We start from the raw sequence: 11861 nt of genomic DNA on the forward strand, positions 1-11861 counted from the left end.
GCGGGGCTGTGATAGGAGGAGGGTCTGGGCGGGGCTTCAAGAGGCGGGGGGGGGGGGGGCGTCCAATGGGCACTGGGCGGGGCGCGGAGGCTGCACGCGGTGCCTGACAGAGGGCTGCCGCTTGCGGGAACCCGAGTGCCCGTCTTCCGAGCGTGGGAGCGGCTTCAGGAGATGAGGCCGCTGTGGGTGCTGTCAGACGGAGACGGGGTCGGCCGGCAGGGTAGGGAGAAGGGAGGAGCCCTCCGGCTCGAGGCCGCAGTGCCTCCCACGTCGGGGGCCCGTCCCCGCGCCCGCTCTGTGGCGCGCGCCCTCCACCCGTGGGAGCCCCGTCGTGGGGGCGGCTGCCGCGAGCATGCGCACGGGCACTGCGGCGGGCGGGTGCGGCGCGGGGCCGGGACGCGGGGCGGCACGTAGCGGGGCTCTCGGCCGCCCCGCGCGCCCATGTATGCCTTCTACTCGCTGCTCATCTACATCTTCTACAGCCTCTTCCGCAGGGATGGCGGGGCGGCGGCCGCCGCGGACCCCGGGGACCCCGCCCAGGTGAGCGGGGGGCTGCGGGGCGGGGGGCGCGGCGGCGGGCTGGCCCAGCCCACGCCCGGAGCTCGCGGTCGCCGGGGACTCCGGGGGTGGGAAGCAGGGGCCGGCCGCAGCGCTCGGCCGGGCTCCGGGGGGCAGGAGCCCGTCGCGGGCCCCCCGCTCCCTCCTAGGGGTGCCCCCGCTCTCTCCAGGGGGCCGGATGCAAGCCCAGGGGTCGTCGTCACCCGGATCAGCTCTCGTCGGAGCTGTGGACCGAGCTGACCGGCCTGGCCGGTAGGGAAGGGGGGCCTCGGAGCCCTGGGGGTGGGGTAGCCCTGCCCGAGAGGGGGTGACCTCACCGGGGGGGAGAGCAGCCCCACCCTCCCGCACGTGACACGGACCCCTCCCCCGCGCGCCGCCTCGCAGGCCGCTCCGAGGCCCAGGATGGTCTGGAGGCGCGAGCTGAGGGCCGGCCTGCCGAGGTTTCCCTGGAGGAAGCCCTCCTGCGCCTTGCCGAGTTCCTCTCCGTCCAGCTGGGGGCAGAGGAGGGCTGTGCGAACCCTCCCAACCAAGACCAGGTGAGCGGGCACAGGCTGCTCCAGCCACCACTCCTCTATATCTATCTATCTATCTATCTATCTATCTATCTATCTATCTATCTATCTATCTATCTATCTGCTTGTTGATCGATAGTGGGACTTGAACTCAGGGCCTGGGCGCTGTCCCTGAGCTTTTACTCAAGGCTAGCTCTCTACCACTTTGAGCCACAGCACCCCTTCCAGTTGTCTGGTGGTGAACTGGAGATAAGAGTCTCACAGACTTCCCTGACCAACTGGCTTTGAACCACGATCCTCAACTCTTAGTCTCTTGAATAGCTAGGATGACAGGAGTAAGCCACAGGTGTCCAGCTTTCTTCTCTTATTCTTCTTACTGTCCTCCACAGCCTGGTGAGGTTCCTCCGCTGTTGAGCTTGACCAGTCAGCTCTTGGCCCTTCTGACATGGATTCGGAGCCCCAGGGGAAGGCAGGCTCTGCTTCAGGGAACGCAGCCAGCCTTGCCAGTGCAGCTCCCCACCATAGATGGTTTGTAAGGGGTACAGCCTGTGGGAGGAGGTCTGTCAGAACGTGCCTGGAATAAGGAGTCCTAAGCCCAGCTGTGCTCCTCAGGATTCAGGACAGTCACCTTCTCAATCCTACTCATTTCCAGGATCTCTGTCACCAGAAGAAAACTCCTCCTGTCCCACCCCTGTCCTCAATGAGGCACCCACGGGTGAGGCCCAGGGACGGCAGCCTTCTCAGTTGGAGGAAGAGCAGAGGGCTTGGCAGCGGCTAGAGCAGCTCATCCTTGGACAGGTGAGGGACCCAAGAGCTGCAGGAACTGGGGAGTGGGAGCTCCTTCCCAAAAGGAGTTCCCTTCTGTCTTGGCTCTTTGCAGCTGGAAGAGCTGCGGCAGCAGCTAGAGCAGCAGGAGGAAGAGCTGGGCCGCCTGCGCCTGGGAGCGGTGAGGCTGCTGGGGGGCTGGAGCAGGCAGGAGCACTGGAGTTCTAGGTGGGTCCTGAGGGCTTCCCTCTCTTTCTCTCTGCAGGGGGCAACAGATTCAGAGAAAAGGGTTCAGCATCTCACACTGGAGAATGAGGCCTTAAAGCAGAGCCTGAGCCTCACTCGAGACCTCCTGTTACACTGGGGCCCGAGCCCCTCTACCAGGCCTCCGCAGGTACCCTGCTCCCTGACGGCTGGCTGCCATTCCTGAAGCCCAGGCTTCCACAGCACATCTGTCATCCACCGACAATGCCTAAGCCCCCTCAGGACTTGGTGCTTTCTGTAGCAGGCCCTGTCGGGGAACCATCTTTGATTACAGACATGCCCTGGGATGGCCTTTGCAGGGCAGCCTCTCAGGAAGCTGATACATAAGTAGCAGAACCCTCTTTAATGATATCTATCAGTGATCCCAGGAAAGCAGAGGAACTAGGGGAACTCCCTGCAGGGAGCTGGGAGTCATGGGTTCAGCTGTTCTGGCTACTTCTGATTTGGCCTTCCTGACTGTGAGATGGGCCCACAGAATACCCCTTCCTGAGTTCCTAACTGGCTCTGTGGCCCACCTAGCCCCCACCCTCCTGCAGGAGGAGGCAGAGGCTCTGTTGGAGCTCCAGGGCCAGCTTCAGGAGGCCCAAGACACCACAGAAGCCCTCCGAGTCCAGGTGGGCTTGGGTCCTACAGATAAAGAGGGCTGAGACACTGGGAGGGGGCATCTGAGGTAGGGTCTGGCAAGTGCCTGTTTCCTCAGTGACGGGCGGGGTTGGGTGGGCAGCTGGGAGTTCAGGAGGTGCAGCTGCAGGGCCTTCGAGGGGCCCTTCAGCAGCTCCAGCAGGAGACAGAGCAGAACTGCAGACGGGAGCTACAACAGGTGCATGGGCAGCTGGCAGGTAAGGGCTTGGGGGCAGAGGGCTGGAACGCCCTGTGGTTTAGGCTTTTCTTCTCAACAGCTATCCTCCTCCAGGACTTCGAGCACGGATGGCCAGCCTTCGTCAGGGCTGTGGGGACCTCCGAGGACTGGTCAGCACCTTTACCCAAAGCTGCCAGGGCTCACTGAGTGAGGCCCAGGGTCAGGTTAGGCTCCCTCCTTCCCTGGTGTCTATGGGTAGTCTTCTCGTTGTCCTTCCTGGGAGAGCCCCTGTTATCTCTTCCTCTGAGCCTTGGGAAGTGGTATGCATCAGTGGGTCTGTTGTTGGCCCACTGTTACTGTTCTGTGAAACTGAATTGCTGAGAGACGCAGAGGGACAGATGGTGTAATATCCTTACCTAAGATTACTGGGTTCCATCTCAGACCCACTGGGGCTGAGAGCCATGAGAACTTGTAGACCACCATAGTTGGTGGCCACACAGTGACTCTCTCTTGCTCTCAGCACCCCACTATACTTGGAGCGGTCTGGAGACCTGTCTTTACCTCCCTCACATCCCTATTTCCTCAGGTGTCCTGGGCCTTGGGGGCACTGTCATCTGAAAAAGCTGTGGCTCAGCATCCTGAGGGGCATCAGAGGCCCCCAACGGGAGGCCCAGGGCGTCTGTTGGAGCTCAAGGGTATGGTGGCTTGGGGCAGGGAGCAATGGGGAAGAGCAGGCTGGAGGAAGTCTAGCCTCTCCAGGCTGCAGGGCCAAGGAAGCGATCTGCCGATCTGATCTCCACTTCAGGAAACATCCGCGTCCTGTGTCGGCTGAGGCCCGGAACCCCCTCTAGCCTGGTGAGCCTGGAGCCTGGACCTGGTGGCACCATCACCACCTGCTATAGAGGGCGCCAGCGTCGCTTCTGCTTGGACTGGGTTTTTCCTCCAGATGCCAGTCAGGAGGAGGTGACATCTGCTTTCTTCACCTGTCCTGAACTTTACAAGTCCAAAAGAGGCCCATTCCTCCTTTGCTTGTCTGTTTGTCCACCTAAAAAAGGGAAGGTAGCTGGGCTCCAGCAGGGAATGGAACTACTAGAATACTTGGGAGGCAGGACTGGCCACTCAGCTGGGTGTTAAGGAGCACAAACCTGTTTGAGGTGACAGTTACTGCTTGGTAGAACTGGCTGTAGAGCACGGCTGGACGCTAGTGGTGGAGGACAGTTATCCCACAGGTGCTGGCTTAGTACCTCCTCCCCTCAAGCTTCAAGGGCTGACCACTCCTCCTGAGGATTCAGACGGTCTACCTGTAGGGGCAGAACCTTGCTCTTGTAGGAGCATCCCATTTACATGCTAGATATCAGTAGAAAAGCAGTGGCTCATGTCCCAGCCCACCAACTTGTTTTGCATTTGCACATACAATGCCTCTGGAGTTCCTGTAGCTGAGATGGATTAGGTAAGAGACTATTCACCAGCTGATCTTGCAGGTGCCGGATGATGATGGGCAGGCAAGGGCAGAGGGCCCAGTACTGACTCACTTTGCATCTACCTGTCTTCTGTCACATGAGTTCCCCAGCCTCAGTTCCACCCCAAACTACAGTTCTGCACTGCTCCCTCCCCCTTTCTCTTGTCCACTGCCATAGCTCTTCTGGACAGGGTCCTCTATCTAGTGTCTGGACCAGAGGCATCTGTTGGGAAACACTTCACCTGTGTTTTCATTTCTGCCTCAACATTCACAGTGATTCTTTTGCCCCATCAGGAATTCTTTTTTTTTTTTTTTTTTGGGTCCGGTCGTGGGGCCTGAACTCTGGGCCTGGGCGCTGTCCCTCAGCTCTTCAGCTCAAGGCTAGCGCTCTACCACTTGAGCCACAGCGCCACTTCCGGCCTTTTTCGTTTTGCTTAGGTGGTGCTGAGGAATCGAACCCAGGGCCTCAGGCATGCTAGGCAAGCGCTCTACCACTGAGCCACCTTCCCAACCCCCCACCCCAATCAGGAATTCTTAGCACCCACTCTGGTAATTTTAGCTTGTGTCCTCAGTGCCATCAGCTATACTTCAAGCAGAGGTGACAGCCACCCAGGCATTAGGGACCTTCTGGTACTGAAGCTGGCCATGCTGTTGCTCAGAAGGCTGCTACTGTAACCAGTTGTCAAAGGATAAATGTCCCAGCTGCATGTTCCCCCTCAGCTACCTCTCTTTACCTCTCAGGGACCGGGCTCCAACAGTCTTAGCTGACCACTATCCTTTACAACCACACACCTTTTCGGAGCACATCTTTTGTATTGCCCTGACCCTGACTGGCTGGCACTTTGCCTGTTAGCTCTCAAAATAGGTGCTACAGAGGGGAATAGGCAGAAAGGATGGACAGTAACTGGCTTCAAGGATGAGGAGTAAATGCCTAGTTTGTGTTAGGCAATCAGGCCCCAGCATCTGGCCCTCAACTGCTACTGCCAGAATCCCCTACGTAGTGTTGGGATCCTACATTCTCTACATGCTATTCCCTTTTTTGCCTGGTTCTTTTTTTTTTTTTTTTTTGCCAGTCCTGGAGCTTGAACTCAGGGCCTGGGCACTGTCCCTGAGCTTCTTTTTGTTCCACGCTAGTGTTCTACCACTTGAGCCACAGCGCCACTTACAATCTTTTCTGTGTATGTGATACTGAGGAATTGACCCCAGGGTTTCATGCATGCTAGGCAAGCACTCTACCACTAATCCACATCCCCAGCTCTTGCCTGGCTAATTCTTTAAAAAAAAAAAAAATCACCTTTTGCCTGATGCTGGTGGCTCACGCCTGTAAACCCAACTACTCAAGAAACCGAGATATGAGGATCTCAGTTTGAAGCCAGCCCAGGCAGAAAAGACAGTGTGACTCTTATTTCCAATAAACTCAGAAAGAGCTGGAAGTGGCACTGTGGTTCAAGTGGTAGAGGACTGCCTTTAGGAAAAGCTCAGGGACAGTGCCCAGGCCGAGTTCAAATCCCAGAACCAGCATCCACATGTGCGTGCACACACACACACTCAAATCACAGTAATGAAATCATCACCTTTTCTAGGGAGGTAGAGTCTCCTCTGACCTACTGTGTTCTCTCAGAGTTACTTCTCAGGCAAGATGTACTCCATTCACCTTACATTGCACTTCTTACCTTTCCAGGTTCTGAACAGGAAATTAGGGACCAAGACATTTTCCCACTCCTTTTGCCCTTAGGTGTTTAGTCAGCTAGAGCCAGCTGTGCTGTCCTGCCTCAGAGGCTACAGTGTCTGCATCTTCACCTATGGTCAGACTGGGTCTGGGAAGACCTACAGCATGGAGGTGAGTTAGAACCTCAGCTTGGAGGTCAAGGCCCTGGGTACTTGGCTGTGAATCCAGTGTGGGACTGCACTATCCCTAGGGCCCCCCTGAGGACCCTGGCATAGCCCCTCGGGCTCTGCAGTCACTGTTCCAGGAAATGGAGACTGGAGGCCAGCACCGAGTGACCCTCAGCATGGTGGAGATCTACAATGAGGCAGTCAGGTTGGGCTGCCCCGGGGGGGACCGCTTCCCGTTTGGCCTAGGGCCTCTGTGGCCATTCCTAGAGCCAGGCAGAGCCACCAAGCTTACCCCCTTTCTCACCAGGGATCTCCTGGCCCCAGGACCACCAGCGCACCTGGTGGTGAGGCAGGGGCCAGCAGGCCAGGGCGGGGTCCAGGTGGCTGGTCTCACACACTGGGATGTGCCGGACCTAGAGACCCTACACCAGGTAAGATTGCCCTCCAGGGTCTGTCCTTGTGCTAGGGGGTGAGAACCCCACACCAGGCCAGCCCTGACTGCTCTTTCCAGATGCTGAGTCTGGGGAGGAGCAACCGGGCCACAGCTGCAACTGCTATGAACCAGCATAGTTCCCGCTCCCACGCCCTGGTCACGCTCCGGTTGTGCTCCGCCGCTGCTGCTCCTTGTGCTCAGGGCACTGCAGGTACAGCGCCGAGCTCCGGGGTTTTCCCGTGCACCACAGGTCTCACACGTCTGGCTGGTCTCCACATCTGTCTTGCACATCCCCGACAGGCACGCTGCACCTGGTAGACCTGGCAGGGTCTGAGCGCGCATGGAAGCTGGCCGCAGCAAGCGTGCCAAGGGGAGACCTGCATGGCCCCCGGCGTCTTCGAGAGGCCCAGACTATCAACCGCTCGCTGCTGGCACTTGGGGGTGTGATGGCTGCCCTGCGCGCTCGGCGGCCACACGTGCCCTTCCGAGACTCCAAGCTCACGCGCCTGCTTCAGCCGGCGCTGGGCCCAGGCACCACGGCAGTCCTGCTTCTGCAGGTGGGCCAGCGTGGGGCGGGGCTTAGGAGGGTCGTCTGCCTGGCAGGCACCACCCATGGAACCCTCCCACCCACCATCTCTGCTCCCTTGCAGATCTCCACGCGGCCAGAAGACCTCGGGGAGACCGTCTGCTCACTCAAGTTTGCCGAGCGAGTGGGTCAGGTGGAACTGGGTCCAGCCCGGCGCCACAGAGCCCCGGGCTCTGGGACTCCTTCCTCCCTTAGTACCGACACCCCACTCACTGGAACTCCCTGCACTCCTACGCCGTCACCCGGCAGCCCTCCAAGCCACAGCCCGGGCAGTGGCTCTGGCTTGGATCTCTCAGCCCCGGGGATCCCACCTCCGTAGTCCTGGGTAGAAGCCCTGCCTTGGGTGGGCGGGGCTGAGGTGGCGCCTCTGCTGGCAGAGGTGGTAGAAAAGTTCCTGTACCCCATCTCCCAGTAACCTCTCTGCCCCCTGGGGATCTACTGCTCCCTCCAATGTCGAATTGTTCCCCACTTCTTAGCCAGCAGAGTTATGTCTGGAGAAATAACTGCCCCCTCCCCCCTAGCTGACCAGAGCCCGCGGCTCTCCTTATCACCATTTGCCTGTTATCACAGTCCACAGCAGGAGATCCCAGAGCTGCAGGAACCAGGACTCAGACTCTGGCCAAGTGGCTTCCCAAGTCAGGATCCCTGCCCCCAAATCAGACTTGAAATTAAAATGCTGTAAATTCCTTTACTGTTATCTCCCCAACCAGCATCATCCCAAGAGTTATGTAGGGTTGTGTCTTCATTTCTTAAACATTTCCTCAAAAGGTGCTACCTCCTTCCCAGACAGTTGAGGGAGGGCAGGAAGGACTTCAGCCTGGACTCATTCAACTGTCCCTCCCCCAGCCTGGAGCCCGGGAGAGGAGGTGACAGATAGTGATGGATGGACAGATAGATGGTGTATGAGCCTGAGAAGAGGGACCAAGAAGAGCTACCCCAGGCTGAACCCGCTGCTCCAGCTCTGCCCCTGGGGCTGGGGGAGGCAGAGGCATGACTGACCAGGGTCAGGTGTGCCTGCCGGGACCACCAACCCAATAAAACAGGATTCTCAGCAAGGCCATGCCTGCTGCTTCAAGATTGTTGTAGCCATTTGAGACTTTCCTAAACTAGGTTTACCCTCAAGCTGGGGATAAGAGAAAAGCAGTCCCTGTCCAAGAATCTTCAAAGGCTGTACCAGGAGAGCAGCCAGCCTGGGGCAGAAGCAGCCAGGTCCCAAGGGTGGCTAACCCATACATCATAGATGCTCTTGTTGGGTGGCACTCCCTGGAAGAGAGAGTCCAGATCCCAGAGCAGCCCCTGGGACCCCTGGGATTCAGGAGCTACCCCCCAGTAGGCTGGATTACTTGAAGGTGGGCACCCAGGACAGGAGGTGGGTGGTAGTGGGGCCAAAGGCATTACCACATTCGGAGTATAAATGGGTAAGTAGGAGGTAGGCAGCTGTCCCCACAGAGAGGCCCTTTGTCTCCTGCTGGACAGTCCCTCAGGGTCTGGGGTATCCTGCAGTAAGTGGAGGGGCCAGGTACTGGGCTCTGGGGAGAGAGGTGATGGCCGGACGACTGGCCCCTGGGGAGTTTCCCTTTCTACTCTGGTGGGCCCTGGGAAAGGGCAGAGGGGCCACAGAGGCCTCTCAGAGGACAGGGGTGGAGTGGGCACCACCTCCTCCCTATAGGACCCTGTGCCTGCTTGAGTTGGGCTGCTCTGTCTGACCTGGGTGGACTGCTGGGGCCAGCTTACCCCCTCCTTGGGGTCCCCTAGCAGGGACTTGATGCTGAAGCCCTCCCTCGGGAGTGGCGGGGGACTGGGTGGCGGGTAAGGCCTGCCTTGAAGCACATAGGGGCTGAGGTCCTTGGCAAAGGCTTTGTGCGCACCGTGGTTCTGCCAGCGCCGGCACAGAGCAGTGTTCTGCAGCCGCAGTGCCTCGGCCGGAATCAGGCTCACATCCACCACCCAGAAGTTACCCTTGGCCTGTGGCTTCGAAGGGTCCTTGGGCACCTGTGTGTGTGGAGAGGTAGGCTTGAGTAGGGGCCCTCGGACTTCAGTTGCTCAGGGCCTCCCTGCCCACCCCTCCCCTTGGGCTCTGACCCTTTTCTTCCCCACCTTGCGGAAGCATGGGTTGGAGGAAAGGTTGTGGCGGATGGAGTCCTTCCAGCCTTCGTAGTCATCCCTGAAGAAGGGGAACATGGCCTGGACCTGACGAATGATCTGAAACCAGGTTGCAGCCAGGGCTGTGAGCAGGATTGAGGACCACCCCAGCCCTCACTCAGAATCGAGTTCAGGGGTTACCCAGCACCCTCCCCACCTCACAAGGGAACACTTCTAGGCCTACAGGCGTGCAGTTCTGAGAGAAGGGTGTCCCCTGAGTAACTCAGCTTTCAGGACCTGTCTTGGTAGCAGAAAGAGTAGGTGGAGGTAAAAGCCAAGCCTGGTCCTTGGGTTGCTGGGGGAATGGGTCAGGGAAAGGCTTGACCACCAAGCGTGAGGAAGCTCACCTGGGCCAGCTTCAGCCTGCGGGAGGGTGCGGCCTGAATCACCAAGGCAATCATAGCCAAGTAGGTGTACGGGGGCTTGTCATGTCGCAGATATCTCTTCTTCTTCCTCTTGGGTGGCTTTGAGGTTGACTCTGCCTCTCGGGGCCCCAGGCTGGAGTCACAAGGCCCCATGCAGGGGAGGCAGGCAACTTAAGCTGGATCGAGATCTACTGAAGGGCTCAAAGTGCTGAGGTAGAGTGGTGAGGCAGGGCCAGAGTTTGAAGCCAGGCTGGCGGGCTGGTCCTTTATCATTCGGATGAAAGGGGGAGGGGAAAGGAGAAAGAGGCTGTGGGGGAGGGGAACCTTTGGAGGTTGCCACAATTAGCAGGTTTCGGTTAATCTGAAAGGGAGGGGCAGAAAGGATTCCAGTGGGGACTTTGGGTGACCTCCTTGAAGCCACAGTGTCCACTTCCAGACTCTACCCTTGGGCTCCAGAGCATCCTGACACATTGGGAGGAAAAGTCCTTGAAAGTGGCTCACCAGGATTATTTTGCCTGGGCCAGGCCTCAGAGTGTGTGACTTGCCAACCAAGCTGCACGGAAGGATGGAAGGATGGGGGCTTCCCGGGAGTTCAAGACAGAACAGCCAACAGAACGTAAGCTTTAGGGGCTCTGATTGTCTACCCTAAGATGACCAGGAGACTTTCTTGGAGGAAAAGGCCAAGAAACCCTAACCTCAGGAGCAAAAGGAGTTATAGTGGGCTCAAGTATGCTCTCAGGAGTGTCACAGGTGCCCAAGTAGGCCCTCTTCCCTGCACATTATCTATCTATCTATCTATCTATCTATCTATCTATCTATCTATCTATCTATCTATCTATCTATCTACCTATCTATCTATCTGTATGTGCATATGTGTATGTATCTCCATATATGTGCATACACATATGTATCTATATCTGGTCCTAGGTTCTTCTCATCACAATGAGCAGGTTTGACCATGAAGGTCTCAGTATCAGGGTACCAGCAATGGTGGCTGGTGTGGGACCAGGGCTTTAGACCTGTAGGAGTGTTTCGGTAGCGCTTTGAGAACTCAACTTTTCCTGTGTAAAGGGTGAAATCCTGCAGCCTGTTGGATGTCTAGCATCTTGAGATGCTGAGGGAGGGCATGAGCCAAGAGTTCAAATAGAGGATGAGTGTGGAAACCTTATTGCTCCTACCTTTGCCTGGGTGGTGCCCTTATCTCAGACTGTTTTCAGACCGCCCCTGGTTTCCGCCAGAAATGTCACCTCCTACCCAGAGGCCCTCTCTGCTGGTTCCCTGTATCTCCAGGCTGGTATCTATGTCCTCTGCCCCACTTGGCAAAAAGGTGGTTCCCTCCCGAGTCTGAGGAGTCCCCTTCCAGGATGAGCGGAGTCTCGCCTCCCACTGTCGCCTCCAGGTTCCTCGACCTGGCTGCTCTTCTCGGGCCACACTTCCCAGGGCGCGCTGCCAACGCCGGAGCTGCGGCCTGCTCTCAGGCGCTGGCCGGGCCTCATCCCGGCCCCCTCTGCGGTCCCTCTGCGGTCCCCCCTCTGCGGTCCCTCTGCTGTCCCCCCTCTGCGGTCCCCCCTCTGCGGTCCCTCTGCGGTCCCCCTCTGCGGTCCCTCTGCTGTCCCTCTGCTGTCCCCCCTCTGCGGTCCCCCCTCTGCGGTCCCTCTGCGGTCCCTCTGCTGTCCCCCCTCTGCGGTCCCCCTCTGCTGTCCCCCCTCTGCGGTCCCCCTCTGCGGTCCCCCTCTGCTGTCCCCCCTCTGCGGTCCCTCTGCGGTCCCCCTCTGCGGTCCCCCTCTGCGGTCCCTCTGCGGTCCCTCTGCGGTCCCCCTCTGCGGTCCCCCCTCTGCGGTCCCCCTCTGCGGTCCCCCCTCTGCGGTCCCTCTGCGGTCCCTCTGCGGTCCCCCTCTGCGGTCCCCCCTCTGCGGTCCCCCTCTGCGGTCCCCCCTCTGCGGTCCCCCCTCTGCGGTCCCTCTGCGGTCCCTCTGCGGTCCCCCTCTGCGGTCCCCCCTCTGCGGTCCCCCTCTGCGGTCCCTCTGCGGTCCCCCTCTGCGGTCCCCCCTCTGCGGTCCCCCCTCTGCGGTCCCTCTGCGGTCCCTCTGCGGTCCCCCTCTGCGGTCCCCCTCTGCGGTCCCTCTGCGGTCCCCCCTCTGC

At 59.0% G+C, this 11861-nt stretch overlaps 2 protein-coding genes across 4 annotated transcripts; one reads left to right on the plus strand and one right to left on the minus strand.

The window, feature by feature from the left end:
• The first annotated feature begins 388 nt into the window (after positions 1 to 388).
• Positions 389 to 7898, plus strand: LOC138806101 (kinesin-like protein KIFC2). Its single transcript, XM_069991650.1, has 18 exons — positions 389 to 540; positions 729 to 810; positions 943 to 1094; positions 1460 to 1598; positions 1723 to 1868; positions 1951 to 2016; positions 2101 to 2229; positions 2636 to 2713; positions 2824 to 2938; positions 3013 to 3122; positions 3485 to 3593; positions 3704 to 3861; positions 6093 to 6197; positions 6277 to 6398; positions 6501 to 6624; positions 6705 to 6837; positions 6927 to 7183; positions 7277 to 7898. The coding sequence occupies exons 1-18, from the start codon at positions 442 to 444 to the stop codon at positions 7529 to 7531; spliced, it is 2379 nt and encodes a 792-aa protein (XP_069847751.1). The 5' UTR covers positions 389 to 441; the 3' UTR covers positions 7532 to 7898.
• On the minus strand, positions 7887 to 11211 carry LOC138806102 (forkhead box protein H1-like). 3 transcript variants are annotated; one of them, XM_069991653.1, is made up of 4 exons: positions 10898 to 11211; positions 9702 to 9983; positions 9310 to 9414; positions 7887 to 9204 (listed from the first exon to the last, which is right to left on the minus strand). In XM_069991653.1, the coding sequence occupies exons 2-4, from the start codon at positions 9870 to 9872 to the stop codon at positions 8374 to 8376; spliced, it is 1107 nt and encodes a 368-aa protein (XP_069847754.1). In that variant the 5' UTR covers positions 9873 to 9983; positions 10898 to 11211; the 3' UTR covers positions 7887 to 8373. The 3 variants fall into 3 exon arrangements, with proteins under 3 accessions (XP_069847754.1, XP_069847753.1, XP_069847752.1); XM_069991652.1 differs by having other exon boundaries at positions 9702 to 10080; XM_069991651.1 differs by lacking the exon at positions 10898 to 11211 and having other exon boundaries at positions 9702 to 10209.
• Between the last annotated feature and the right edge of the window lie 650 nt (positions 11212 to 11861).

This window comes from Dipodomys merriami, unplaced genomic scaffold, assembly GCF_024711535.1.
Source record: "Dipodomys merriami isolate MVZ:Mamm:240054 unplaced genomic scaffold, mDipMer1.0.p SCAF_4, whole genome shotgun sequence".
Taxonomy (NCBI): Eukaryota; Metazoa; Chordata; class Mammalia; order Rodentia; family Heteromyidae; genus Dipodomys; species Dipodomys merriami.

Excerpts from the sequence above, each read along its gene's own strand:
- LOC138806101 (XM_069991650.1), top strand. The coding sequence starts at position 442 with ATGTATGCCTTCTACTCGCTGCTCATCTACATCTTCTACAGCCTCTTC. Across the intron at positions 541-728 it reads ACCCCGGGGACCCCGCCCAG|GGGGCCGGATGCAAGCCCAG; the intron begins GTGAGCGGGGGG and ends CGCTCTCTCCAG. Across the intron at positions 1,599-1,722 it reads GCAGCTCCCCACCATAGATG|GATCTCTGTCACCAGAAGAA; the intron begins GTTTGTAAGGGG and ends ACTCATTTCCAG.
- LOC138806102 (XM_069991653.1), bottom strand. The coding sequence starts at position 9,872 with ATGGGGCCTTGTGACTCCAGCCTGGGGCCCCGAGAGGCAGAGTCAACC. Across the intron at positions 9,415-9,701 it reads GCAGGCTGAAGCTGGCCCAG|ATCATTCGTCAGGTCCAGGC; the intron begins GTGAGCTTCCTC and ends ACCTGGTTTCAG. Across the intron at positions 9,205-9,309 it reads CCAACCCATGCTTCCGCAAG|GTGCCCAAGGACCCTTCGAA; the intron begins GTGGGGAAGAAA and ends CCACACACACAG.